This window comes from Tamandua tetradactyla, chromosome 11 (genome assembly GCF_023851605.1).
Source record: "Tamandua tetradactyla isolate mTamTet1 chromosome 11, mTamTet1.pri, whole genome shotgun sequence".
NCBI lineage: Eukaryota > Metazoa > Chordata > Mammalia > Pilosa > Myrmecophagidae > Tamandua > Tamandua tetradactyla.
Window position 1 is genome coordinate 95,804,280 of NC_135337.1, and position 27,938 is coordinate 95,832,217.

Genomic DNA, 27,938 nt, shown 5'->3' on the forward strand with positions numbered 1-27,938 from the left:
CGCCGCCCCGCCTCGCGCGCCCCCAGCGCGCGCCGCAGGAGGGGCCCACGCCGCACCGCGATTGGCTGCGCCCTGGCCAACCGGCGCGCGGGGTGGCAGGGGTTGGTGGGAACGAGGCAGACAGGCAGCCGCTAGAGCCAATCGCTGCAGAGAAGAGGCGGGACTGTTGGGATAGGCCGTGGGTTTGTCAGGTGGTCCCCGTGAGTGCTATGTACTGAGAGGCGGGGACCCGAAGGGAGGCGAGGATTGGAGGCCTGGAAGAAGACGGGCAGCTCTAACGACCATTCGTTGCGGAAGGAGGGCGGGACCCCGAGGAAGCTGGTGCGCCAGGAGAGGCTGGGGTGAGAAGGACGTAGGGCGTATCCCAGAGGGCAGCGGTGATTGGCTGCGATGCCGTAGACGGGCGGGCCGGTTGTCCAATCGCTGGGGCGTGGGCGGGACTCCTTGGCTGGGCTAAAACGTGCAGGTGCAGTTTGGCCCGAGCGCGGCAGGAGGTGGCCGGGGTCGCCCGCGGGTGCTGCCCTGGGGCTGGGAGTCGAGTCCAGCCCAAGGGCGCCTCTAGCTTGGGCCATGCGCCTGGATCGTCCGGCTGAGGGACGTGGATAATTCTCCGCCGCCCGCTTCCCAACTCCCATCCCCCTCAGGGACCCGCGGGTCGCCCCGGGCGCTGTGGGGACGTAGCGGGGAGGTGGGCGCCGACTCGCGTGCGGTGTGAGTTTCTGGAAGTGCCTGAGCCTCTCGGGTCCAAGCCTCCCCTACCCGGATTCAGTGACATCCCTCTCGGGCCCTCCCGCCTAGGCCTTCGGAGCGTTGGCTTTTAATCCTTACCACGCTCTCACGAGGGCAAAGCCGCTTGTACCCCATTTCCCAGAAACCAGGGCTCAGAGAGGCGAAGCGCCTTGCCGAAGGTCACACAGCACAGCAGTGGCCGACTCTAGGTGCGGCCTTAGATCCCTGCTATCTGGAAAGGGGCATAAGGCAGTGTCAGAGAGCGGCCACTCCTTAATTCGAATCCCTGTCCAGCCGCTGACCCAGCTGCACCTTGGGCACAGTGCGGTGAGTCTGCTCCCTCATCTTAAAATGGGGACAGAAATTCCGACATCGTGATCTTTTGCCCCTGCCTGGGCTGCTCCCTGGGAGCACTGATAACCCCAACCCTCTCCTTGACCTTGGGGTGAAGGCATTGGATTTCCAGCAGGGCCACATCCGACCTGTGGACCTCAGTTCCCCTTGTCTGCCTCATGTGGCCCCGGGGCCACTCTGGGGACAGTGTTTTTAGCATGAGCCCTGGCATTCTATGTTGGCCTGTGTCCCCTGCATCTCCCCATGTACACCCTGCCCTCCGACCTCTGACTCACCACCACGGGGTGGGCAGGGCGATTGGGCTCCTGTTTCCTCTAAGGGTGGGCTGGACTGGAGATGCTCAAATTTGGAAACAGGGCACCTTGGCAACACCAGCTCCACACTCTAGGGGCTCACGTTGCAAGGCCATGCAGGCGTCCTGCTAGGCAGTGCCCCGTGAGGGACCCAAGGCCCTGGGCTCAGGACAGGCTGGGGCATGCAGCTGGGGCCACCCTGTGGCTTCAGGCCCTGTTGCTATCCATGCCCCTGGACGGAGGAGAGGAACTTGTTGAGCACCTACGGGATGTCGGCTTCCTGAACGTCACCGGGTAGCCTTGCACCCAGCTAGGGGTGGCAGTGTCCACTTCTGTTTCGTAGACCAGGGTGCTGAGACTTAGGCTGGGTGTGTTCCCAGGTCAGAGGGCCTGGAGCTGCGGGTCAATCCCTGAGTGCTGGCTGCATGGCCTTCAGCATGTGACACCATGCCTTGGTTTACCCGGCCACCTCCCACAGCTGTCGTTTGCATTAACTGACCGAGTGCAAGTGAGAGGTCTGCACCTGCCGTGCTGGCCACAGAGAGCACCAGCCCGGGGAACCCTGGTGACGGCCCCCTCCTTCCCAGGTCTGTTTCCCTCTCTGGAAAGAACACTTTGGGGAGTGGATTAGACCACTCCCAGGTGAGATCTGAAACCAGAAGAGGAAGGTGTTTGTACCAGAGGCCTCCCCACCCCTCATCCTCCTGCCAGGCCCAGGAGGGAGCCAGCAAGCTTCTGGGGATGGTGCCAACTGAGGCAAGGGTCAGGCAGTGGCCCAGCACTGCCAGAAGTATGGCTGGCACCAGTCAACCACTCGACCACCTTCCAAGCAGGCAGTGCCCAGCATAAAGCATCCCCTACACCCGTGGGCACCTCGGCATTAGGCTAGGAGCCCAGGACCCCCAGCTCTTCCATGGCTGGCTGCCTGGCCCTGGCAGGACGCTGCCGGTTCTCAGGGCTGTATTCACAGGGCCAGAAAGGCCGAGCTATTTGTTCAAGGCTTGGCCAGCAAGGCTGGAACAGAGGGGCTTGGGACGGGCATCTCCTAAAGCCAGCCCTGTGCCAGGGCCCCAGAGAGACCCTGCATCGCTCCATGTGGTGGCCCTGGCAGGGGTGCACGTGGAGCTCCCGTCAGCCTTGCAGCCTGTCCAACCCACCCGGCAGCGCCCCACCACTTGAGCCCACAGACGGTGTCACTAGCAAGGACAGCAGGCGCCCCTTAGAGTCACGGTGGCTATCTGGTCCCGGGTGCCTCCCAGTACCACGTGCGTCCCATTTTCAGGTTCAGCGGGAGGCGAATACCAGAGGCAGCTGAACACGGCTCAGACTTGCCCACAGTCACAGTCCCCCAGGGCAGGCCCCAGACATCCTGGCCGTGTCCCCAGGGAGGTAGGCCTGGGTGGCGATGGCACGTCTGCCCAGCTGAGAGGCTCCAGGCCCCTGGAAGACGAGAAGCGGGGGCACCTCCTGGACCCACAGTTGTTTGCCTCAGCTGATTTCCATGGGAAACAGGGGCCTGGGGGTGAGGCTCAAGTCCAGGCCCTCCTGGGAAAATCACAAATAGGAGGTGCATGGGGTGGGGGCGAAGCCCACCACGGGTCCTGAGGCCACCCTGCTCCCCAACTGGCCGTTGGGGGGAGACCCTCAGGAATCCTAGCATGGCTCCCGGTGGAGGGGCGCTGGGGCCTCCCGCTGCCGGGTAAAGTTGGAGCTCAGGAACACTTGGGAGAGAAACCCGGGAAGCCAGAGACAGGGAAACTGAGGCTTGAAGTAGTCCAAGGGTGGTGACGTGGCCGGGCGGGTCAGCCTGTGGCTAGGGCTCAGGGCCCCCCGCCTCTGGGACGCCTCAAGTGGGCCACTCCTGCTCCAGCCACGTGTCTGGCGGCAGCACTCCCAAGGTCCGCCGTCAGATGGGGAAAGAGCAGGATGGGGCAAATCTGCAAGGGCAGAAGGCAGGTGAAGAGGTTCCTGGGGGTGGGGGCGGCGGGAGCACAACTCCAGGGGATTCACACCGTGGAAACGCACCCTTGAAGCAGTTAGGGAGGGGCGTGCAGGTTGGGTCCAGACGCACCAGTGCCGCAGGAACAGCGGCGGAGGGACCCTGACGGGGTCACGGACTTGGGTTAGTGTGATGATGGAGCCTCAGTGGCTCCTCCTAGGAAACGTACCACACCATCAGGAAAACTGCGTGCGGGGCAGGTGGGGGCTGCCTAACTCTTCTGTACACCCACAACAGCTCTGAAAGTCTATCAAAAACCACAGCACCTGTGTTCCCCTCAGGGCTTCTCCTGAGGCCACCAGCTGGCTACAGACGGGGCCCCTCCACTGTACCCCCAATGACCTTTATTACCAGCCCCCCAGAACCCCAGAGACAGATGCACAAGAGCCCCGGCCAGCAGGGAGAGGGGTGAGACCCCTTTTCATGGTGGGAGGCAAGAGCGGGGGACACACGTCAGGTCCATGAGCTGCTTGGCACTGGTGGCTGCAGCTTTCACGTACTGCTCAGGATGGAGGCCGTGGGCCATGCACTCTGCCCCTCAAGCTGGGCTGACCAGGTCCTTCTGGGTGGAAGGGCAAGGAAAGGGGCAAGTGGTTTGGGCCGAGGGAGCAGGGCTGGGGCGGCCAGGACCCTGGGGCTGCGGTGCATGCCAGAAGCTTCCATCTGTGACCCCTTCTTGCTCACGGAGCACGGGTCTCCCCTACTCCAGAGGTGTCACCTGGCCAAGCCGGGATCATGGCACCAAGTTGCCCTTCTGGCCTGTCCACAGCTCACGGAGCTCCACGTGGCAGCCCAGGTCGCGTAGGGCGGCCTTGGCCACATCCTCGCAGTCTGGGTGGGTGGCACGGGCCTGTGCGATGAGGGCCTCGGCCCCCAGCTCCAGCAGGGACTGCGAGAAGGCCTGGCTGCGTGCCACCAGGTTACGGATCAGCATGCAGGCCTGTTTCTAGGGGGAGAGCGGAGGGTGGATGGGGTGGCTGGGGTCCACTCTGGCCTCAGTCTCCTTCTCTAGTGCAAGGTGATGGTTACAGCTGTGGCTGACTCACCACTCCCCACCCTCCACATCCTCTCTGGAAGCCTGGCTCTCCCTATAGTCCAAGCAGGGAAACTGAGGCTCAGGGAAGCTGAGAGCTTGGAGGCTAGGGCTGATCCCACAGGTGTGGAAACCCTGGGCCTTGGGGTGGGTGAGGGGAGGAGGTGAGAGGGGCTATGTGTGGTATTTGTCCATCCATTTCACTTCCACGGTGACTTGCTGTGTGCGGTGCCTGACTGCTGCAGGGAAGGGCCTCAACAGAGCCCCACTCAGCCAAGGGTGGGGCTGTGTGTGGGTGAGGCCCCAGGACCGGAGATTGGGGGAGGGGTGTCCAGGGAGGGACCATGGACTGCAGCTTCCAACAGCAGACTCATTGTGCCTAGGACCAGGCATCCCTCTCCTCTTCTCTCCCCCCACCCCCAACTTAGTGGGACTGTAAAGAAAAAAAAACAGAGGTTCCGAGAGACGGGGCAGCTGGGGGGCAGCCCCAGATCATGGCTCAGCTGGGAGTCACAGGGCAGGGAAGAGACCTGCCAAGGGGGCTGAGTGCAACAGGCAGCCCTCCACCCTGCTGCCCATCTGCCTGCTGCCTCCTGTCTGCACCCACCTGCCCGCCCGCACCCACCTGCACACCGGCCTCCTGTGGGTGCGTCTTCATGGCCTGCAGGGCAGCCAGGGCTCCCCCGCCCTCCATGATGGCCCGGCTGTTCTCTGGCTTGCGCAGGGCAAGGACGCCCAGGGCCGCGCAGCTCTGCTCACACACCTGGGGGGCCGGTGCCTGTCAGGGATCAGGTCCCCCGTGCCCCCTGCACCCCCTTGGCCTCCTGTGGCTGCACAGCAGCTGCATCAGCTCCCCTGCACCAGGCGAGGCTAGCCCTCCGGGGAGCAAAGGGGCGCTTGCTCTCAGGGCTGTCCTTGCTCTGGGCCCCCTTGCCCCTGCCCCCTCCTCAGCCCAGTGGGCACCTGGGGGCTGGACAGGTGCTGGGTCATGGCGCCCACAATGGACTCGGTCCCGCCGGCACGGACCAGGGCATCCTTCACGTCGTCGTTGCCCGCGATGGCACGCAGGGCACTCAGGGCCTGCCTCACGAGGTCCTGCACGGATGGAGGGAGGGAGGGCAGGAGGGTGGGGCCCGGTCCATGCTCACCCGCGGACAGGTGTGGGCAGGGGTCTTGGGCTCTGCTGGAACTCGGGCTGTGCCCTGGGGGAGGGAAACCGAGGCCCCTGGCCTCACAGAAGGGTGCCAAACAGACCCAGCACCTGCCCAGGATGAGCCCCAGGAGCCTGGAGCAGGCAGCAGGGAGCAGCGGATGTGGCTGCTCCGAGAAGGGAGGGCGGGGCCCCTGCCCCGTTCACAGGTGGAAACCGAGGCTGGTGAGCGGGGGCCATGGAGTCTGTGCCCCTGCGGCTGACCCCACCACGCTCTCCCCACTCCTGGCAGAAACAGACGTGGCGGGGCCCAGAGAGAGGAGCGGTGCCCCCCACCTTCTGCACGACCCATGGTACCATGAGCGAGGCGGGGCGGCGGCTTGCTTGAGGGGGCCTGGCTGGGTGTGGCGGGGGCTCCGGGAGGTGCGGGGGGCTTGGGTGGGGGCTGCCCACCTGGTGGTTGGCATGGTCGGCCAGCAGGCCCAGCAGGACGCTGAGGCCCCCAAGCTCCACAGTCTCCTGGCAGAACTCGTTGCGGACAACCAGGCGGGACAGCGCGCTGCAGAGCTCACCCAGGACGCTGGGGTTGTCGGGGAACCCTGCAGAGAGGGGGCTGAGGGGGTCCTCGAGGGGGGCCAGTGGCTGAAGCTAGCGGGCAGGGCCGGGCTCAGGGCAGGTCTGGCTCTGGCAGGGAAGCCCTGGGAACTGCAGCAGGGGCGGGGGGGGGGGGGGGCGTGCACCAGGGAAACAAGCTGGGGTGCTGGTATGGCCTCCAGTGGCGCACCGGGGCCCACAGTGCCCTCTGCTGGCTGCTGGGGGTCCCGTGGCACCCCAAGAAAATTCCCTGCAGCTGAGGGCTCAGCTGAAACCAGAGCACCATGAAGGAGCCGCCATGAAACGCCAAGTGCGCTGTGACTAGGTGTGGAAGGGGCTTCCCGAGGGCAACACGGAACTAGAAACCTCAGGGGGACGTTTGGGCAGAGGGGTGGCCCGAGAGAACTGACTTGGTGCGGGGGACAGGGGCAGAGCATGGGCGGCCTTCCCCAGAGGGCTCCTAAGGCGGCACAGCCCCGAGCCCCCACCCTACCTCTGGCGGCTTGGACAAGCACCCGCAGACCTCTGTGCTCCTGCACCACCATCCTGGCACGGGCATGGCCATAGCCGAAGGGGACTCGGACGTCGTCGTCGAAGGTCATGACGCGGAGGACGCCGCAGGCCTCTCTGATCACGTCGGCGTGGCAGCTGTGCCGGGCGATGGCGCCGGTCAGCAGGGACAGCAGGCCGGCCTTGGTCAGGTCCTGCCGGTTGTGCTCGTGTTTCAGGCAGACATGGCGCACACAGCGCAGCCCCACGCAGGTCAGCTCCGCCACGTCGGCGTGCCGGGCCAGTGTGGCCACCAGCAGCTGCAGGCCCCGGGCATCCAGGAGGTCAGGCTGGCCGTCGGTCAGCGCCGCGAGGGCCTGGAGGGCTGGCAGCAGGAGGCCCTGGAGGTCAGCCGCAGCGAGGAGGGCGGGGTAGGCACCATGCTGGGCCGCCAGGAAGCGGCTGCCCCTGTGCTGCCGGCACTGCTCGCAGAAGCGGGCAAGGTGCGCCGCTGCCTCCTGGGGCCGCGAGCTGGCCATGCTGTCCTGCAGAGCGTCCAGGGCCTGGGAGACATGGAGAGGCCGCTGGGCAGCTTGATGCAGGGACGCAGCATGGGACGCCGCACTCCCGGAGCTTGGCACGCCGTGGAGGAAGTCGGACTAGTGCTGCAGAAGCTGCACAGGCAGGGAGCGGCCCTGGGGCAAGGGGAGCCCCTAGCCGCCCCCAAACACAGAGCTCTCCAACGCTTGAGCCCTGGCTGCCCTCCCAGGAGAGACTCCACATGAAGGACCGCCTGGCTGAGCCTACAGACCCGCAGAACTGGAAGAAGCTGCAGGATGGCCGTCACGAGTCTGCAGCTGTCCAGCACGCTGCCCACAGTGGCTCTCTGAGGAAGGCGGGAGCTGCCTTCCCTGCGTCCACCCCACCCCAGGTATCACCCTTTTTGTCTCGCTCATCCATTCCACAAACACCATCTGAGAACCTGCCATGAGGGACAGCCTAAATGCGATCGAGTCCTCAGAACTGCAGGAGCTTCAGGAAGAATGGCGAGGACAGAAAGTGACGCATACTGGCGGCCACGCCACACCACCACCAGGGGCAGGGCCCAGGGAGCCACCAGTGCAAAGCACTTTCCACCTGTCCCTACCATGACAGAGGACAGGAATGCCTCTCTCGGCAGATCCTTGCAAAGCCTCAGGTTGTGTTGTCCCTGGCTGGATGTGACAATTCGACAGAATAGGAAAAATTAACTGAAAACCGAAGGGCGTTAAATTCCAGTGATAACATTAAAGTATCAAAATGTCCAGGTTGCAACAGAACATACAGAGAAACAGGAAGCGATGGCCCAGGCAGAGGAGGTGAAAGACTTATACAACAGCAGTGAGGAGGACCGAACCTGGGAAAAAGAGAGGAAGATTTGAGCATGCTCACAGAGCCCAAGGAAAACAAGGACAAAGAGCTAAAGGAAAACTACAGGTGGACACAAGGAGATCAATAGAGAGATGGAAATTATGAAAATGAACCCAACAGAGCTGAAGTCCACAGTCACAGAAATTAAAAGTTTCCTGGGGTTATGGGCAGAAGACAGAATGAGAACGTAAAGACAGGACGACTGACACAGAGCAGGAGGGGGAAGAGTGAAGGAACAGCACAGAGCCTGGGAGCCTGGGGATACCATCAAGCAGTAGCAAACTCACTGTGGAGTCCCAGAGGAGAAGAGAGGGAGAGAGGAGCAAATATTCAAGGAACTGATGGCTGAAAACTTCCCAAACTTAATAAAAGACATGAATATACACACCCAAAGACGCTCAATGAACTCCAAGCGTGATAAACTCAAATAGACCTACATTGCACCGTGTTATAATCAAACTGTCAAATGACAAAGATAAAGAGGAATCTGAAAGCTGCAAGAGAGAAGCAACACGTCACGTACAAGGGAGCCCTGAAACATTAACTGCAGATTTCTCATCAGAAACCATGGAGGCAAGAAGACAATGGGATGACATATTTAAATTGCCAACAGCAAAAAAAAAACTGCCAACCAAGAATTCAATAACCAGCAAAACTGTCTTTCAAAAACAAGGGAGAAAGGTGCACGGGGGACTCAGTGTTAGGATGTTCACCTGCCACCTGGGAGGCCTGCATTTGATTCCTGGCCCACACCCCCCCCCCCAAAAATAACAACAAGGCAGAGAGCATGCCCAGAGAAACAAAAGTCAGGGGAGTCCGCCACCACCAGACAGGTCGTACAGGAGATGCTGAAGGGGGCTCTGCAGGTAGAGGGAAAGGACAGCGGGCAGCTGACTGAAGCCACACGAAGAAATAAAGATCTCCAGTATACAGATAACGGCATGCGTACATAAAAATGCCAGAACTAGCGGTGGTGAGGGACCAGACATGGTGAATGTGGGGTCCCCCAAATGGTGGGCTTGGGGGCTTGGGATGGGAAGATTCATGTTGTTTATATTGTCCCACAATAATAATATTTAAAAAAAAGCAACAACAACAAAAACAATTAAATGCAATAAATGATCTTACAAAGGATCTAAGAATGGAGGAGAAAAGGCTCAAAAGGACATCACGGGGCCTAATAAAAATCTGGAACGTAGCTGTAAGCTCTATGCTGAGTTAATCTGCTTGAACTTGCTAAGGGGGATGCACACGTGTGGACACAAGGAGCGTCCATGTTCTCAAGCAATGTTCGGGGAAGCGCTGCATGGTCAGAGAGCACGATGTGTACAAACCACTCTCCGAGGCGGAGGGCAGATGGGTGGGAGAACAGACAATAAGCGATCAGGCGAATGCGGCAAAATGCTGCAGCTGGCAGACCTGAGCGCTGTGGGGTTACGCTGGAGTCCTCTGGGCAGGGTGTGTGTTATTTCTCTAACTGTCCTTTAAGTGTGAGATTGTTTCCAAATAAGAGGTTAAAACAACAACAGGGCATGTGGCATGCGTTTTGCAGGAAACCCTTTTGCCACCTGTGCCCGAGCATGCCCTTGGGGACCACAATGGCTCTGGGTTTGATCAGAAACCAGACGAAAGACAACCCGGGTACCTGCATGCCACCATCCCCCAAGCCCACCTGAAACCTCTCGGTCCTGGGGCCCACAGCAAGCTGATGCTAAGTGAGCAGAGGAGGAAGGGGCATTTCAGGGGTCTGGGGCGGCAGGGGTCCAGACCGAGCCTGTCCCTGGCCGAGGGTTGGCCCTGGGCTCCCTCCCTCTCCATGAGTGCCCTGACTCTGCAGCTCCCTTAGGAAGTGGCTTCATTCACATTTTACTCTGGTCTTTGTTGTGGTTTCATTTCTACACATCTGTTTGCAGCAAATTTAGGGCTCTCCCAGATTCATCTCAAAAGGCCTCACGAGGTGGGGTTCCCTCTCTTAGCACACAAGCAGAAGTGGAGAGCGCGCGAGGGTGTGTGGAGGTGGCTGACGCAGGGGCAAGGTGGGACGAGGGCTGGGAGGGTGCCAGCCTGAGTTATAGGGAGCAGGGCTGCCAGAAGGGACAGGGCAGGGAGGTTCAGCTTTTACTATAAATACTTGAGGACTGCGTGATTCTCTCAGGCCCAGAATGTATTCATGATCTTCTTAGGGTGGAAGGCAGCAGAGCAGTCTGCAGCCTGGATTTGCTGGGAGAGGGACCTGGGTGGGGCTCACAGCCCTGTCCTGACTCCCTGTGACCTTCCTTGGGAAGCCTTGGTTCCCTTATCAGTAAAATGGGCTGGTCACAGATGGAGATAATATATTTCAGGAACTTAGCACAATGCTGAGTGCTCAAAGAGCATTCAGTGCTTGCTAGCTACTACTGTTCTTGAGATCCTCCAAATATAAAGTGCATCTGCAAATCAACAAGATGACCATTTCCCAACAGAAACAGTGCCAGAAGCTTAGACTTCACAGCAAAGACATAGGTAGCCAATATATTTGGACATATGGTCATCCTCCCTAGGAAAGAAAGGCAAAAGGAAACAACAATACGGCAATTGCCACAAGACCTCTATGTAGCAGGATACACCAAGAACCTTGTCTTAGGCAGGGCTGGCTTCCTGCCCAGGTCAGACTCATCTAATCTGCCCCCCATTACTCTGCCAGGGAAGTCATCTTTTCCTCTTTGGATCTTAATTTCACTACCTAAAAGTGGGGCAGATAACCCTGACCTTGCGAGGAGCATGTTGGGAGAATAACCAAGAAGGCGTAAGGAAGCACCCAGCTCCAGAGTGGGCTCAGGGGCCATGTCCGGCAAACACGGGAGCCTCTGCTGTTGCCGGGGGCCCTTAAGGCAAACATGGACAAGGGGGTCCCCGGACAGGCACACCCCACCCCAGGCCTCTGCTACCCTGCCTGGGACCAGGGGTGCCACACCTAGCCCGGGTGCACTGAGGTGCTCGGGGGGGGTCCCGGCTGGAAAGTGCTGGCAAACAGGAGGGGCTCAATAAGTGGCTACCCGATCACAGCGCTCCTTCTTCCCACGGATCTTGCCCACCAGGAGGCCAGAGAGGAGGTTCCCAGGCATGCCCGGCCATGAGCCTGGAACTGTCCACCCCCCTCATGGACTCTCATCCCCGACCCACCTGCTCCCCACCATGGGCTCTCACCCCCCGGAACCACCCCACTCCCCCATGGGCTCTCAACCCCCTGAACCATCCACTCCCCCCATGGACTCTCACCTACCCTGAACCATCCACTCCCCCCATGGACTCTCACCCACCCTGAACCGCCCACTCCTCCCCATGGACTCTCACCCCCCTGAACCGCCTGCTCCCCCCATGGAATCTCACCCCCCTGAACCGCCTACTCCCCCCAAAGGCATCCACCATGCGCTCCCCCACCTCCTACCTGCAGGACATCGTGTTTTGGCTCCTGGTACCCGTCTGAGGCAACTTTAGGTGCCACCTTTACAATGTTGCTGAGATCAACCCCTGGGGAGGTAAGGAAACAAGGGGGGCCCCGGGTTGAGTGGGCCCCTCTGCAGCACCGACCCAGCCCCAGCCCTGCCCACTACCTGCTGTGCACAAGGTGCCCAGCCGGACACAGCCAACATGCAGCAAGGAGGGGACCCCAGGGCCACCCCGGTGCCCCCGTCCTGCATCGGCCCACCTCCGAGTTCAGACCACCTCCCGCCCCTCCCAGGTGCAGCACCCTGCCTGGCCCGTGGGACCCTGCCCACTCCATGGCTGTACCCCAGCCCCCTCCCCAGTGCCCCTGCTGGAGCAGGCCTCCCATCTCCCGGGGGCCGGCACGCCTCTTTGGCTTTGGTGAGCTCAAGGTGGGGTGCAGGGGAGGGACCGGGGGACAAACAGACAGACAGCACCACTTCCTGGGAGGTGGCCTAGGCCAGAAAGCCCCTCCAAGGAAGTGGTCACTGGAACGAGCCCTGCTTCAAGGCCATGTGTGCGTGCGCATTGTGTGTGCACGCTTGTGTGTGTGTGTGTGTGCACGTGCGGGGTGGGCGTGGGGCCCGTGCTGCTCTGCCTCACTGCCCACCTTGGGACTCGAACTGCTCCACGGCCTCTGTCACCGCCTCCTCTGGCCCCATGGCGAACTCCTTCACGTTCTCGCGCACAGCTGCATCAAAGGTCTCCTGGGTGATGCGCCTGGAGGCCATGGCCACGCCTCTCCACAGCGCTGGGAACTGCGGCAAGAAGAGAGCTCAGTCGTGGATGGGGGCCGCGCACGCGGGGAGGCGGGCTTCCGGGAGAATCGCACAGCTTCGCGCACAAAGGGCCACGTTCCAAATGCGCGACACCACCTGCCACCTAAGCGAGGGTGAGACTCGCTGCACACACGTGTGCAGGTGTGTGTGTCCTGGTGGTAAAACTCAGGCGACCCAGACTGGCGGTCCTGCAGAAAACTAAATGCAGAGTTGCCCTACGACCCGGCAATATCCCTGCCCAGAACAGACCCAGAAGAGCCGAGGGCAGTGACACGAACAGACATCAGCACACCCATGTTCACAGCCGCAATGTTCACAATCACCAAGAGACGGAAACAATCGAAGTGCCCACGAACAGACGAGTGGAGCGACGAGACGCGGCCCATACGCATGATGGAACATCCCACAGCAGTAAGGCAAGACGAGGTCCCAAAGCACACGACAGCACGGATAAACCTTGAGGACGTAATCCTCGGTGAGATAAGCCAGACACAGGACAGGTAATGGGTGAGCCCAGTATTACAACTCTGGCGAAGACGACAATGTGAAGGCTCAGTGAGCTGAACGAGCTGCTTTGAATTTCTGGCCCAGAAGTGATCGGCTCCCAGACAGAAAGTCAGGGCAGCTTCCTCTGATATTCTGCTCTGGTGGGGCCTGGATGAAGGTTCTGGAGACAGCCGGGGAATGCGGTGCTCTCCTGCCCACGCCACCCTCCCTGCTTCCCCCTTCCCTTCTCTCACCTCTCTCCCTTCACCCTTCCTGTCTCTCTCTTTCTTCTCTCCTTCCTTCCTTAAAAAACAACAACAACAAAACTACTGACCCTCAACAATTTGCTGAAAGGAAGACTAAATGAAAAATTAATAAACACAACTCCTGATAAGGGAAAGGGGGAGAGCAGGACACTGAGGCCAGGCCTGGAAGCTGGACGGCGCCCTCTGAATATGAAGTGAAACCAGGGCGGTCAGGAAGCTACGAGACAGAGTGAAGATAAGTGCAAAGCCTGGGTGGAAGGCCACCTGCCGCCGAAAGGAGGGCCTCCCCTGCAGGTCTACTGCGTCCTGCCTACAGAGGCGGGACAACCTCCTCGGGTTGGAGAATGCGGGGACAGAATGGTCCACTCAGGTGGGGTATCCCTTAAGGACGGAACGAACCGCTGGAGAACATCCGCAGCTGTTTCGGGGAACCCTGTGGTTGGACGTGTCTTGGTAACGTTATTCCGAGGCTCTCACGGGCTCGCCGGTTAAGGAGTGACATGTCTGCCAGTCGGAGCCAGCATAAAACAAAGAAGATTCCAACCACAAAATCTACACACTAAGTGAAAACGCAGCACTACCTCCTTAAAATGATAGAGGGAATATATGAAAAACCCACAGCTAATATCATCCTCAATGGGGAAAAATTAAAAACTTTCCCCCTAAGATCAGGAACAAGACAAGGATGTCCATTATCACCACTGTTATTCAACATTGTGTTGGAGGTTCTAGCCAGAGCAATTAGACAAGAAAAAGAAACACAAGGCATCAAAATTGGAAAGGAAGAAGTAAAACTATCACTGTTTACAGATGACATGATACTATATGTCGAAAACCCTGAAAAATCCACAGCAAAACTACTAGAGCTAATAAATGAGTACAGCAAAGTAGCAGGTTACAAGATCAACATTCAAAAATCGGTAGTGTTTCTATACACTAGCAACAAACAAGCTGAGGGGGAAATCAACAAACGAATTCCATTTACAATTGCAACTAAAAGAATAAAATACTTAGGAATAAATTTAACTAAAGAGACAAAAGACCTATACAAAGAAAACTACAAAAAACTGTTAAATCACAGAAGACCTAAATAGATGGAAGGGCCTACCGTGTTCATGGATTGGAAGTCTAAATATAGTTAAGATGTCAATTCTACCTAAATTGATTTACAGATTCAACGCAATACCAATCAAAATCCCAACAACTTTCTTTTCAGAAATAGAAAAACCAATAAGCAAATTTATCTGGAAGGGCAGGGTGCCCCGAATTGCTAAAAGTATCTTGAGGAAAAAAAACGAAGCTGGAGGTCTCACACTGCCTGACTTTAAGGCATATTATGAAGCCACAGTGGTCAAAACAGCATGGTACTGGCATAAAGATAGATATATCGACCAATGGAATCGAATAAAGTGTTCAGATATAGACCCTCTCATCTATGGACATTTGATCTTTGATAAGGCAGTCAAGCCAACTCACCTGGGACAGAACAGTCTCTTCAATAAATGGTGCCTAGAGAACTGGATATCCATATGCAAAAGAATGAAAGAAGACCCGTATCTCACACCCTATACAAAAGTTAACTCAAAATGGATCAAAGATCTAAACATTAGGTCTAAGACCATAAAACAGTTAGAGGAAAATGTAGGGAGATATCTTATGAATCTTACAATTGGAGGTGGTTTTATGGACCTTAAACCTAAAGCAAGAGCACTGAAGAAAGAAAGAAATAAATGGGAGCTCCTAAAAATTAAACACTTTTGTGCATCAAAGAACTTCATCAAGAAAGTAGAAAGACAGCCTACACAATGGGAGACAATATTTGGAAATGACATATCAGATAAAGGTCTAGTATCCAGAATTTATAAAGAGATTGTTCAACTCAACAACAAAAAGACAGCCAATCCAATTACAAAATGGGAAAAAGATTTGAACAGACACCTCTCAGAAGAGGAAATACAAATGGCCAAAAGGCACATGAAGAGACGCTCAATGTCCCTGGTCATTAGAGAAATGCAAATCAAAACCACAATGATATCATCTCACACCCACCAGAATGGCCATTATCAACAAAACAGAAAATGACAAGTGCTGGAGAGGATGTGGAGAAAGAGGCACACTTATCCACTGTTGGTGGGAATGTCAAATGGTGCAACCACTGTGGAAGGCAGTTTGGCGGTTCCTCAAAAAGCTGAATATAGAATTGCCATACGACCCAGCAATACCATTGCTAGGTACCTACTCAGAGGACTTAAGGGCAAAGACACAAACGGACATTTGCACACCAATGTTTATAGCAGCATTATTTATAATTGCAAAGAGATGGAAACAGCCAAAATGTCCATCAACAGACGAGTGGCTAAACAAACTGTGGTATATACATACGATGGAATATTATGCAGCTTTAAGACAGAATAAACTTATGAAGCATGTAATAACATGGATGGACCTAGAGAACATTATGCTGAGTGAGACTAGCCAAAAACTAAAGGACAAATACTGTATGGTCCCACTGATGTGAACCGACATTCAAGAATAAACTTGGAATATGTCATTGGTAACAGAGACCATCAGGAGATAGAAATAGGGTAAGATATTGGGTAATTGGAGCTGAAGGGATACAGACTGTGCAACAAGACTGGATACAAAAACTCAGAAATGGACAGCACAATACTACCTAATTGTAATATAATTATGTTAAAACACTGAATGAAGCTGCATCTGAGGTATAGTTTTTTTTATATATACATTTTTTATTTTTTTTCTCTATTGTTTTATTTCTTTTTCTGCTGTCTTTCTATTTCTTTTTCTAAATCGATGCAAATGTACTAAGAAATGATGAATATGCATCTATGTGATATTAAGAATTACTGATTGTATATGTAGAATGGAATGATTTCTAAATGTTGTGTTAATTTTTTTAATTAATAGAAAAAAAAAAAACGCAGCACCGCTAAACATGAGTTGGGAATGTCGAGATGAACTCAGGAAGTCTCTTTCCTTGGATGATTGTGAAACCTGCTTTCCTAGAAAGGTGTGCTGAGAAGGCCCAGAGGAGGTGACGGCGCGCAGCAGCAGGTCCCACGACGCTGGCAGGGGGCACGAGGCGCCCGGCCTCTCCCCACAGCTGGGCACGGGGAGCTGAGGCTCGGAGCACCGAGACTCCATGGAAACTTGCGGGGGCCCAGTGGGAAGAGCTCACATGGTGGGTGCAGCTTCTGCATGGGGTGACGGGAACGTTCTGGCCAAGGACGGCACTGGCGGTGGCACAGCACTGCGAACGTGATTAAGGCCCCTGACTTCTACACTTGGAAATGGCTGTGCTGGCTAGAAGCTGCTGCACACCCCAGGAAAGCCACGTTCCTTCCATCCAATCTTACCGTGGGAGGGACCTCTCAATTAGATTATTTCCACAGAGGTGTGGCCGCGCCCATTCAAGGTGGATATTAATTAGTCTACCGGAGCCCTTGAAAGAGCTCAGAGAGCAGAGAGAGGAAACCAAGTGACCGGTGTCCTGGACGTGTGGAGACAGCAGAGCTCTGGGAGGAGTCACTGGAACCAGGAGTGAAGGACCAGCAGGTCACCGTGTACCCTCCTAGTCAGCCTTTCTTACGTGAAGGGAACTCCTTGTTAGTGCCTTAATTTGGACATTGGACTTGGAACTGTACATCTGCAATAAATCCCCTTTGTAGAAGCCTATCTATTTCTGGTCCTTTGCATTCAGGCAGCTTTAGCAAATCAGAACAGTTGTTAAAGCTGGAAATGTTATGTTGTTATGTATGTTACCACAATAAAAATTAGAAAAGAAAAAGGAGGACTCAGGAGCAAACTCGAAGGGTTAGCCCCTGTCCCCTAGCCAGAAGGGGGACAATTGAGTATTTGTTAAAACAAAAATCCGGTAAGTGGGACTTCCGGAGAAGATGGCGGCTTAGTAAGACGCGCGGGTCTTAGTTCCTCCTCCAGAAAAGCAACTAAAGAAACAGAAACAATACAAAACAGCTCCCGGAGTCACGACAGAGACCAAAAAAGACAGCGTACCCCATTCTGGAACGGCTGAAGGGGTAGGGAGAATCCACTGCTGTGAGATACCCGAGGGGTGCACGTTTTCCCGGCTGGGGTGGCTGGCGTCTGGGGTCCCCTCCACGCACGTGGCTCCCCGGTCTGACTGGGAACATTGGATAGCAGGGCCCTCCCGTCACGCTTGGCGTCTCGGGCCAGCTGGGCAATTTGGACCGGCACTCCCCCAAGCCACGGCCAGCGACCCCCGCCTCCACGCGCGGTTTCCCGGGCCGACTGCCCCGCAGACAAACGACCGCCACGAGCGCCACCTACTGGGCAGGAAAAGAAAAACAGAGCCCAGAGATTCCACAGAAAAACCTTTCAACCAGCTGGGTCCCACACCCAGGGAGATCTGATCAAATGCCCAGACACCAGCAGAAAATAATGGATGACGCTCGGAAAATTGAAGATATGGCCCAATCAAAGGAACAAACCAATAGTTCAAATGAGATACAGGAGCTGAGACAACTAATGCTGAATATACGAACAGAAATGGAAAAACTCTTCAAAAACCAAATCAATAAATTGAGGGAGGACATGAAGAAGATATGGGCTGAACAAAAAGAAGAAATAGAAAATCTGAAAAAACAAATCACAGAACTTGTGGGAGTGAAGGACAAAGAAGAAAAAATGGAAAAAACAATGGATACCTACAATGGTAGATCTAAAGAGACAGAAGCTACAATTAGTGAACTGGAGGATGGAACAACTGAATTCCAAAAGAAACAGAAACTATAGGGAAAAGAATGGAAAAACTTGAGCAGGGAATCAGGGAACTGAATGACAATATGAAGCGCACAAATATACGTGTTGTGGGTGTCCCAGAAGGAGAAGAGAAGGGAAAAGGAGGAGAAAAACTAATGGAAGAAATTATCACTGAAAATTTCCCAACTCTTATGAAAGACCTAAATATACAGATCCAAGAAGTGCAGCGCACCCCAAAGAGAATAGACCCAAATAGGCGTTCTCCAAGACATTTACTAGTTAGAATGTCAGAGGTCAAAGAGAAAGAGAGGATCTTGAAAGCAGCAAGAGAAAAACAATCTGTCACATACAAGGGAAACCCAATAAGACTATGTGTAGATTTCTCAGCAGAAACCATGGAAGCTAGAAGACAGTGGGATGATATATTTAAATCACTAAAAGAGAAAAACTGCCAACCAAGACTCCTATATCCAGCAAAACTGTCCTTCAAAAATGAAGGAGAAATTAAAACATTTATAGACAAAAAGTCACTGAGAGAATTTGTGACCAAGAGACCAGCTCTGCAAGAAATACTAAAGGGAGCACTAGAGTCAGATACGAAAAGACAGAAGAGAGAGGTATGGAGTAAAGTGTAGAAAGAAGGAAAATCAGATATGATATATATAATACAAAAGTCAAAATGGTAGAGGAAAATATTATCCAAACAGTAATAACACTAAAAGTTAATGGACTGAATTTCCCAATCAAAAGACATAGAATGGCAGAATGGATTCAGCTTTAAGACAAGATAAACTTATGAACCATGTAATAACATGGATGGACCTAGAGAATATTATGCTGAGTGAATCCAGCCAAAAACTAAAGGACAAATACTGTATGGTCCCACTGATGTGAACGGACATTCGAGAATAAACTTGAAATATGTCATTGGTAACAGAGTTCAGCAGGAGTTAGAAACAGGGTAAGACAATGGGTAATTGAAGCTGAAGGGATACAGACTGTGCAACAGGACTAGATACAAAAACTCAAAAATGGACAGCACAATAATACCTAATTGTAAAGTAATCATGTTAAAACACTGAATGAAGCTGCATCTGAGCTATAGGTTTTTGTTTTGTTTTGTTTTGTTTTGTTTTGATTTTACTATTATTACTTTTATTTTTTTCTCTATATTAACATTCTATATCTTTTTCGGTTATGTTGCTAGTTTTTCTAAACCGATGCAAATGTACTAAGAAATGATGATCATGCATCTATGTGATGATGTTAAGAATTAATGATTGCATGTGTAGAATGGTATGATCTCTAAATGTTGGGTTAATTTCTTTTTTTCCGTTAATTAAAAAAAAAAAAAAAAAGAGAAGGGATAATTGGAGATGAAGGGATACAGACTGTACAACGGGACTGGATATAAAAACTCAGAAATGGACAGCACAATACTACCCAATTGTAATGCAATTATATTAAAACACTGAATGAAGCTGCATGTGAGGTATAGGTTTTTTGTTTTTGTTTTTTTTGTTTTTTTTTCTTTCTATTATTGTTTTAATTCTTATTCTGTTGTCTTTTTATTTCTTTTTCTAAATTGATGCAAATGTACTAAGAAATGATGAATATGCAACTATGTGATGTTATTAAGAATTACTGATTGTACATGTAGATTGGAATGATTTCTAATTGTTTTGTTAATTCTTTTTTTAATTAATAAAAAAATAAAATAAAAATTAAAAAAAAAAAAAAAAATCCGGTAAGTACCAGAATAAAAATCTGCCCATTCACACTAGTAGAACAGACAGACCCAACTCACGGTTCTGAAACACGACAAACAACAGTTCCGCTGCTAACCCATCTCCCCTGCCCAAGTCCCCAAAGAGATGGCACTTTTCAGGCGAGTCCTGGGTAGCTTTTACAATGTGCCCATGTGACTGTGAAAACCTTGTGTCTGTTGCTCTTTTTATCCAGGGTATAGACAGGTGAGTAAAAAATAAATAAATAATGGGGGGGGGATAACGGGTTAAAAAAATAGTTGGGTAGATGGAAATACTAGCAGTCAGTGAGAGCGAAGGGTAAGCAGTATGAGCTATATGAGCTTTTCCTTTTTACTTCTTTTTCTTGAGTGATGCAAATGTTCTAAAAATGATCATGGTGACGAAAGCACAACTATGTGATGATGTGAGCCACTGATTGGATACTATGGATGGACTGTGTGTGAAGATTTTTCAATAAAAATATATTTGAAAAAAAAGATTTTTTAATAATAATATATTTTAAAAAAAGAGGACTCATTCCCCAATTTCAAACAACATAAAGCTATAGCCATCAAGACAGTGTGGTACCGGCATAAGGGTAGCTACGCAGACCAGTGGAGTGGAATCAAGAGTTCATAAATAAACCTGCACACCTACTGGCCACAGACTTTCCCCAGAGGAGCCGCAGGGAAACAGCAATCCCTGTTAAAAAAGGAAGGGGAGTAACAAGTGTGGACAGGGATGTGGAGAAATGCGAACCCCTGTACATTGCTGGTGGGAGTGAAAACAGGTGCAGCCGTGTGGAAAACAATTTGTGATTCCTAAAAACTTAAACACAGAATCACCACCTGACCCAGGAATCCCACTTCGAGGTCTGTACCCAAAAGAATGGGGAGCAGGGACCTGGCAGATACCCTATACTCACAGCAGCACCAAACAACAGCCAAAAGGTGGAGCAACCCGAGTGCCCATTGACGGTGGGTCAACACAGTGCGGCCTGTCCAGATGGTGGAATATTACTCAGCCATAAAAAGGCATGACGTTCAGACCCATGCTACAACATGGATGAACCTAGAACATATAACACTGAAAGGAAAAAGCCAGACACAAGAGGACACCTATTGCATGGTCCCATACAAAATGTCCAGATCAGGTGAGTTCAGAGTCAGAAAGTACATCAGGAATTGCCAGCGACTGGGGGGAGAGGGAGCGGCGAGTGACTGCTCGTGCAGACAGTTTCCTTCTGGACCTAGATGTGGTGACGTTGGCAATCTCGTGAATGCACTAGAAACCACTGAAAAGTACACTGTAAATGGTTGAAATTTATAATTTTTGAAATTATATATAATTTCATAAATAATATAATATATAAAATATAATGGTTGAAATTATGGTTATGTAAATTATAGAGCAATGAAAAGTACCATTGTTTAAAAGCAACAATGAATGACAGCCAGTCCACACACAGCCTAGAAGCTGGAGGCCAGTTGAAGGTTAGATGACCCAGTGGTCAGGGGTAGTGCCTTCACCCCTGGGGATCTGGAGCAGGTCACAGTTAAACAAGGCAAAACCTACGTGAAAAGATCCCCTTCACAGTTTTCTTCTGACCCTTTGATGATCTCTGGGTGCTGGCCGGTCGTTATCACCGAATGCCTGCCACCTCCCCTTTTTAACAATGGGGTCCAGGCTGGGAAACCAGAGCTTTAGCCAAGTTATCAGTTAACAACATTGTATATCCACCTTGTTTACTGCAGGAATACCAAGTTTTCTCCATTCTGGAATTGATAGTATGTTCCCTTCTAGAAGAACTCACTTGAAACTTGAAGCTGCAATAATATGCCCATGTGTTTGTCAGGGTTCTCCCAGAGAAAGAGAACCAACAGGTGATATCTGTAATTGTAAGATTCATAAAAGTGTCTCATGCAACCATGGGGACAATAAGAGTCCAAAATCCATAGGGCAGGGTACAAGGCTGGCAACTCCAGTGAAGGACTGTGATGAACTATACAGGAGAGGCTTGCTGGTAAAGATGAAGTGAAAATTATCTCTTCTCCCTTAAAAGTCTTTCAACTGATTGGATCAAATCCAGATCAAATTCTGTCGTCAAAGAAAGAAAGCGTTTCTGGGTTGGGCTGCGGTCCCAGCCAGCTCTGGGGGTCGGGACTTTCGGCTGGGCACCAGGGAAAGGGCTTTGGTCAGAGGTCAAAGGGGAATGCTGCAGAGAACTTGTCCTAAACACCAGTACCATCACGCCTTTGTTAACAGACACATGGCGTTAAGAGGCCACATGGCGTTAAGAGGCCTGGCCGAGACACCATCGTTCTAGCCTGCCTCAGTGACCCTCCCTCCGCCTTGGTCCTCTGTCAGCTTCTGCCAGTCCTCCCAGGACACCCCCTCCTGGGAGCCTTTTCTGGTCTCTTAGACAGCCTTGTGCTTTCTGGCCTGGCTCCCCTATGACCTTCTCTCTGCCCAGTTATGAGTTCACTGAGGAGGGAATATCAGTGTCCAGTCCTGTGGCTGGCTCTGATTCGAGATCAGTGTCCAGTCCTGTGGCTGGCTCTGATTCGAGTTCTTCAGCGTCCCCTAGGGCCAGAACGGGTCAGGAGAAAAGATGACCCTTGAACATGGTCATCTGGGCACCAGCTGACCACAGGCCAGGAGTCAGCAAACAGCATTTGGCCCTCACAATGCAGCTGGGAGGAGGGGTGAGTGATGAAGTGGGCAGTGGGGATTCGCAAAGCACCCCCAGCAGTTCTCCTCTCTAAAACGACCCCATGACATGCCCAGGCCTCTGATGGCCTCTCACCTCCCTCCATCCAGCGCAGTCCGGGCATCACCCGCCCTGCCACACCCTGATCCTCTATATCTCAGGCAGCAGCCAGAGGCGGCCTGAAGGCACGCACAGGTTACACCGCACACCTGCCCTATGCCCCCTCTAACGGCTTCCCGACCCTCACTCTTTATCAGCACTTTCCCTGCTTAGCCACCCCCACCCCCACCTCTCACTCTTTCAGCTACCAGCGGCCACGCTCTCCAACCCTTTTATTGTTTGCACAGCATCTTCTCTACCTAGGGCGACACCGTTGACTTATTTATTCGCTTGTACCGTCTGGTCCCCATCCCCTCTGAAATTGGCCCCCCATGAGGGCTGGGGGGGCTAGGAGGGCCGGACGCGCAGTTCAGGGGCATTGGCTTAATGAATAAATGAATGGAAAGCTGAGTCCTGAGAATCGAGGGATCTGGATTCCCCGGCGGCATTTTAAGGTTCCTTCACTCCCCCCAAACCAAGACCCTGTCGCCAGCCCGGCCCCGCGGCGCCCAGTGCCCTCCCCGCGAGCGAGGGGCGGCGGCGGCAGCTGCTCACCGGGTCTCCGCGGCCACGTGGGGAGAGGGCGAGGCTCGGGACTGTCACCGAGGGCGCATGGCCCCTGTCGGCCGCCGTACACGCGCAGGCGCACCAGCACCGCCCCGCCACCTTCTCTCCCCGCTCCCCTCCCCGCAGGCCGCTGCCGGGGCCTCAGCAAACGCAGGGAAAGCCGGGAGGACTACCTGCTGTGCGGCGGCGCCGTCGTCTCTGCAGACTTTTTCGAGCTGTTCGCAACTGGCGCCGCTCACAGCCCGGTACTCTCTCGCCTAGGGAACGTCCCCCCTGAAACGAGGGGCAGCGCGCCTGCGCGAGAAGGCTCAGCGTCGGCGACGGCGGCGCACGAGGGTTCGGCGGCGTCCTACGCCTGCGCAGAAAGGCCCGGTGGTGTCCTGCGCCTGCGCAGAAAGGCCCGGCGGGGTCCTGCGCCTGCGCGGCGCGGCGCTGCGGAGACCGTTGGTCATTTGCATGTCCCCGCCTCGCGCGGCGGCGGCGGCTGAGGAACCTAAGGCGGCGGTGGGGGCGGCTCCGCGCGCGGCGAGCTCGGGGTGAGGCCCGGCCCGGGCAGCGGCGGTGGGGGGCCCCGGGCGGGGTCTCGGGCTCGGCCCTCGGGCTACGCGGCGGCCGCGACGCGGCGGGAGTTGGCCCGGGGGGCGCGTCGAGGCCTTCTGGGCCCGGCGCCCGGTTGTCGGGGTCCGCGGAGGCCGGGCGGGGGCGGGCCGCGCCCCAGGGGCCTCGTGGGGTTCCTCGTCCATTCATTCCGCCCGGGCGGGTGCTAGCGGGGCGATCACGGGGCGCGGGGCTGTGCGGGGCGCAGCCTCCGTTGCGGGCCTGAGGGGCAGAGAACGGCAGGCGCCGCCGCACACGCACCGTTTATTGCTCAGCCGGACTTCGCTCTTGTTTTGCAGCGAGACCCCCGGTACGACTCATTTTGACAGTTCTGGTGACAGAGGTGGTATCTGACCGAGAGCGTGGCCCGCCGGCCGCTGCCCGGGAGACGAGCACGGTGCCTGCTGGAGCTCCTGAGACCCGTCCTCCCCGGCACCGGGGTGAGGTGAGTCGGCAGCTCCGGCGTGGACCTTCGGCCTCCCGTCCCCTCCAGCCCAGGCCGAGATTTGTCTTGTTGAGCAAGTAGGCTGGCGAGGCCGGTGGTGGTTCCGCGTGGGGCCGCCGGTGCACGGTCTCCGTTTTGTTTTATTGCTCTTGGAATTGGGGCTTATACGCCAGGCTATGGGAACCTCCTGTGGGAGGGGCCGCTCTTTGTGTGTGTAGGAATTCTGATGCTGGTAGTTCCAGCTTTTTTAGGAAACTGTTTCAGCCAAGCTCTGAGGAATCTAAATTTGCATAGCCACAACGGGGCTGTTTTCAGGGAGCCAAACTTAATTACCTCGGAGGAAAATAAACTCTCAATTCAAAACCAAACTTGCTGAACGTGTCGCCTTTAATGGCTACTAGAGACAACCAAGAGAGAACAGAAAGCTCGGAGTCAGTCAGAGAGACAGAAACATAAAAACGCAAACCCACGATCTCCTGCAGAATCATCTGCCCTCGCTATTGCTTCTGCTGCTGTTGTAGTTCTTCCGCCTGCTGCGCCATCCACACCCCTCTATCTTCCCTTACCTAAATCCAAACACCCCCCTGTGCTGCCACTCCAGGCCCTTTAAAGCCTATTTCGCCTAGCCCAGATGTTCCCCTTCAAAATAAAATCTGAAATAGCTGGAAATAAGGAGTGGACTGAAGTCATGGTTCCTCGTTACTGTTTTATTACCTTAGCAAAACTCACCGGTGTTACCAAGAGTCTCCCCGATCTCCAGGAGGATCCTGCAGCTTTCCAGCACCAATTTGAAAATCTCTGTCTTCCCAACCTGTACCAATCCATCCAGCTAGCTGTAGGACAGAGGCATGCCAGGCGTTGGTTCGTGTTAGCCAGCATTGCTGACTTTAGCTCATACCCTAAATATATCTGGACCCCTGAGGAACACCGGGAATGGCTTCCCAGCCTACAGAAGCCCTTCTAGGGACCATATAAATCTCCCTTTCCCTGGCCAATTGGCCTAGCTAAAGTCCAAGCAATTAAGCAGAAAAAGGGGAACCCGTTTATGAATAGCCAGCACGCCAGCTCTGGGCTACCTCACTAACCCCCCTGAAGTTTAATGACCACTCTAGGCCTTTAGAAGGAACACACCCTGAAGTCTACACCAGTTAGGCGCCAACATCCTTGATTGGCAGATGCTGGACATGCAACCCTTACTTCCACGCATAGCTAGATTCCAAGACTCTAAACAGACTAGAACAAAAACATAAGAATAAAGTTTTAACCTCACGATTAGCCCAGCTTCAAGCTAGACAAAGTCAAGGACCCCAGCTATCTGCCCCCACCCTCATCTGCACTTTGGTGTTACTCCAGACCTGGAGCCCTCGAGCTAGGCGCCTGCCATTTCTGTGAACAGCTGGGTCATCGGAGGAATGTCTCGCCTAAGAGATTCCTAAAGCCCCTGCCACCTGCCCAGCTTTAAAGCATGGCAAGACCATTCTCCCCCTAAAGGACTCTCCCATTATAAGCCCCCCTTAATCCTACCCACCTAGCCTGCAGGTGTTTGAGGGGACTGGGATCTGCCCAGTCTGCAGTCTGTTTGCATCCCTTGGAAATGTTCCCGTAACTGTCCACGGCTAACCAGACTCCATTCTTGTAGACTCTGGGGCGTCTCTCTTCCTCCCAAACCCCACAGTGTCACCCTGTGAGCCCCGTCGGAGGACACAGTCACCATAGGGGGGATTGGGAATCACCTTTTCTCTACACCTGTTTCCCAGCCTCTGCCCTTTGTACTTGGAGGCCTTAAAGGAACTCACCCTTTCCTGCTGTCTTCGAGCTCTGACACCTACCTCCTAGCCCATGACTTTTTTTTTAACTTCTTTTATTGTACAGTATACATATACACAAAGCAAAGAAATAAAAAAGCAATGATTTTCAAAGCACTCTTCAACAAGTAGTTATGAGACAGATCCCATAGCCCATGACTTTTGATCACAGTTTCATGTGTCCCTCAAGTTTCAACCCACGGGCTAGATTTTCCTCACTACCTCTGTTTGTCTTCACGGCTCATTATCATAACCCATCGTGTGTACAGACATCGTCTCAACCATCTCCCTTGAGTGGTGTTCTCTCTGAACTGTGGACCTTCAACTGCAGATAGCAGAGTAGTGTCTAGTGCTCCCCACTCACCGTTCAAGGTGTCCCCGTGGACTGTTCTCTACCTTCTCCAGGACCCTCTCAGCTCATCAGCCATTGAAGGCACCAGACCCACCATTCAGAATCTCCTCTCCAGAAATGTCATTATTGCTTGGACCAACTCCTGTAACATCCCTCTATTCCTTGTCCAAAAACCCGGTGGCTACAGAGTCTCAGTTTTTAACTTGTGTCGGTCTCTTTTAGAGCCTTTTCTTTGTCAAGTGTCTTCCTGAAAGTCCCCCTGCCTTATATAGGATGGTCATCAGTACACCTGGACTGCACTCCCTCAAGGATATACCGCATCCCACTTTTCCCAGATACTTCATTGCACCCTGTTTGGCCTTCCTTTCCTGGGAGCCAAGGTCTTGTAATATGTAGAGACCTGCTACTCTGTTCTCCTTCCCTCTGTGTGTCTAGAGAATTCTTTACATCTGCTGGCTGCTTTAACCCTGCAAAGGACACAAAGCTGCTCTTGAAAAATTACAATTTACCAAGCCTTCTGTCAAATTCCTTAGGCACATTGTATCTCCCGGTCACCTCTCTTTATTTAGACCAAGCTCAGCAAGAGGAATTTTATGCTTTCCCCCACCCACCACCACATGGTAACTTAGAACATTTTTAAGACTTACTGGATACCTGGCCATGGATTCCTGATTATTTAGTAATTACCCAGCATTTATATGAAGCCTCCAAGAATGAGCATCAAAAACCCTTTACTCTAGAAGTAACCACCTTTAATCGCCTTTCAAATCTTCAACACGCCCTCGCTAACCCACTTTCCCTTGGACTTCCAAATCACTCTCTTCCTTTTTGTGACTGAGAAAAGAGGAAATGCATGTGGGGTCTTAACCAAAAATATGCACGAACATTTTCGGCCTATCGGCTGTTATAGCAAGACCCTATATACTGTTGCAAAAGGCCTTTCTTTCTGCCTTCTAGCAGTCGGGTATCTGAGGTCACCTTGGGCTCCCGTTGAACAATGTTTGTCCCCCAAGCTGTAACCACCTTGCTTAATAGCTATCATGCACAGCGTTTTCCCACCAGTTGACTTGCAAACCCTGAAGCAGGCCTTCTTAGTAATCCACATCTCTTAATGGCGTTAACACATCGAACCCTACCCCTTTCCTCCCCGAAACTGTGTGTGATGACTCTGTAGAACGTTTTTGCATAACTTTGCTTGGTAATATTTTGTTGTCTAGGCCAGACAAATGCAATGCCATTGAGAGATCCTGAATTAATATAGTACAGTATTGGCTCCTCCCTAAGAAAGGAAAACGATGACTTCCTAGCCTCTATTGACTTTAAATACAAGTAGAGGGAGGGTCTAAGAGCCTCCATTGGGGCTATGGAAAGTACCAAATGAAGTCATAGTTTTAGCAGAAGTACTTGCCTTTCCAAAGATGCGACTCCTACATTACCATACTCAATGGGGACAAAAAAAAGTTAAAAGAATGAGCCTGAAAATCCTGGTGGGGGAAATTTGGGAAAGCAGCCCAACAAGCACAACTTGTCACCGCCATAACCCTTCCAAGCCTTTCTGCCCTCCGTTTGGCCTGTTTCCCCCTGATTGAGATATGGCACATTGACTTCGTCACCTCCTTCCCTGTCAAGGCTACAAGTATTATCTGGTCACGTTCTGTGTATTTTCTCAGTGTGTTGAAGTTGTTCCATTAAGAAAGGCCACAGCTTCTTCTGTAGCTAAAATTTTAATAGAACGCATTTCCTGGTGGGGTGTCCCTAGAGAGCTCCAGCGTGATGGAAGCACTCATTCACAGGTCACTCATTCACG

The 27,938-nt window shown here is 53.4% G+C and overlaps 2 protein-coding genes across 9 annotated transcripts in view; one reads left to right on the forward strand and one right to left on the reverse strand.

Annotated features, from left to right (window-relative positions):
- Window positions 1-619: 619 nt before the first annotated feature.
- On the reverse strand, window positions 620-23,282 carry ARMC6 (armadillo repeat containing 6). Of its 3 annotated transcripts, none has more exons than XM_077122083.1 (8): window positions 23,110-23,282; window positions 12,127-12,274; window positions 11,479-11,561; window positions 6,646-7,204; window positions 6,012-6,157; window positions 5,372-5,503; window positions 5,034-5,171; window positions 620-4,321 (listed from the first exon to the last, which is right to left on the reverse strand). In XM_077122083.1, the coding sequence occupies exons 2-8, from the start codon at window positions 12,245-12,247 to the stop codon at window positions 4,109-4,111; spliced, it is 1,392 nt and encodes a 463-aa protein (XP_076978198.1). In that variant the 5' UTR covers window positions 12,248-12,274; window positions 23,110-23,282; the 3' UTR covers window positions 620-4,108. The 3 variants fall into 3 exon arrangements, with proteins under 3 accessions (XP_076978198.1, XP_076978196.1, XP_076978197.1); XM_077122081.1 differs by having other exon boundaries at window positions 23,106-23,282; XM_077122082.1 differs by lacking the exon at window positions 23,110-23,282 and adding an exon at window positions 22,921-23,012.
- Window positions 23,283-23,360: 78 nt separating this feature from the next.
- The window catches only part of SUGP2 (SURP and G-patch domain containing 2), a 33,128-nt gene continuing 28,550 nt past the window's right edge, over window positions 23,361-27,938 (forward strand). For 5 of the 6 annotated variants that reach the window (XM_077122078.1, XM_077122074.1, XM_077122077.1 and 2 more), the window contains exons 1-2: window positions 23,361-23,468; window positions 23,829-23,974. The gene's annotated coding sequence lies outside the window, so the exon portion shown is untranslated. Of the gene's footprint in view, window positions 23,469-23,590; window positions 23,614-23,828; window positions 23,975-27,938 lie in introns of those variants that run through there. The other variant, XM_077122075.1, reaches the window with a different exon arrangement.

Excerpts from the sequence above, each read along its gene's own strand:
- ARMC6 (XM_077122083.1), bottom strand. The coding sequence starts at position 12,247 with ATGGCCTCCAGGCGCATCACCCAGGAGACCTTTGATGCAGCTGTGCGC. Across the intron at positions 7,205-11,478 it reads CAAAACACGATGTCCTGCAG|GCCCTGGACGCTCTGCAGGA; the intron begins GTAGGAGGTGGG and ends CATGTCTCCCAG. Across the intron at positions 5,172-5,371 it reads AGCACCTGTCCAGCCCCCAG|GTGTGTGAGCAGAGCTGCGC; the intron begins GTGCCCACTGGG and ends CCGGCCCCCCAG.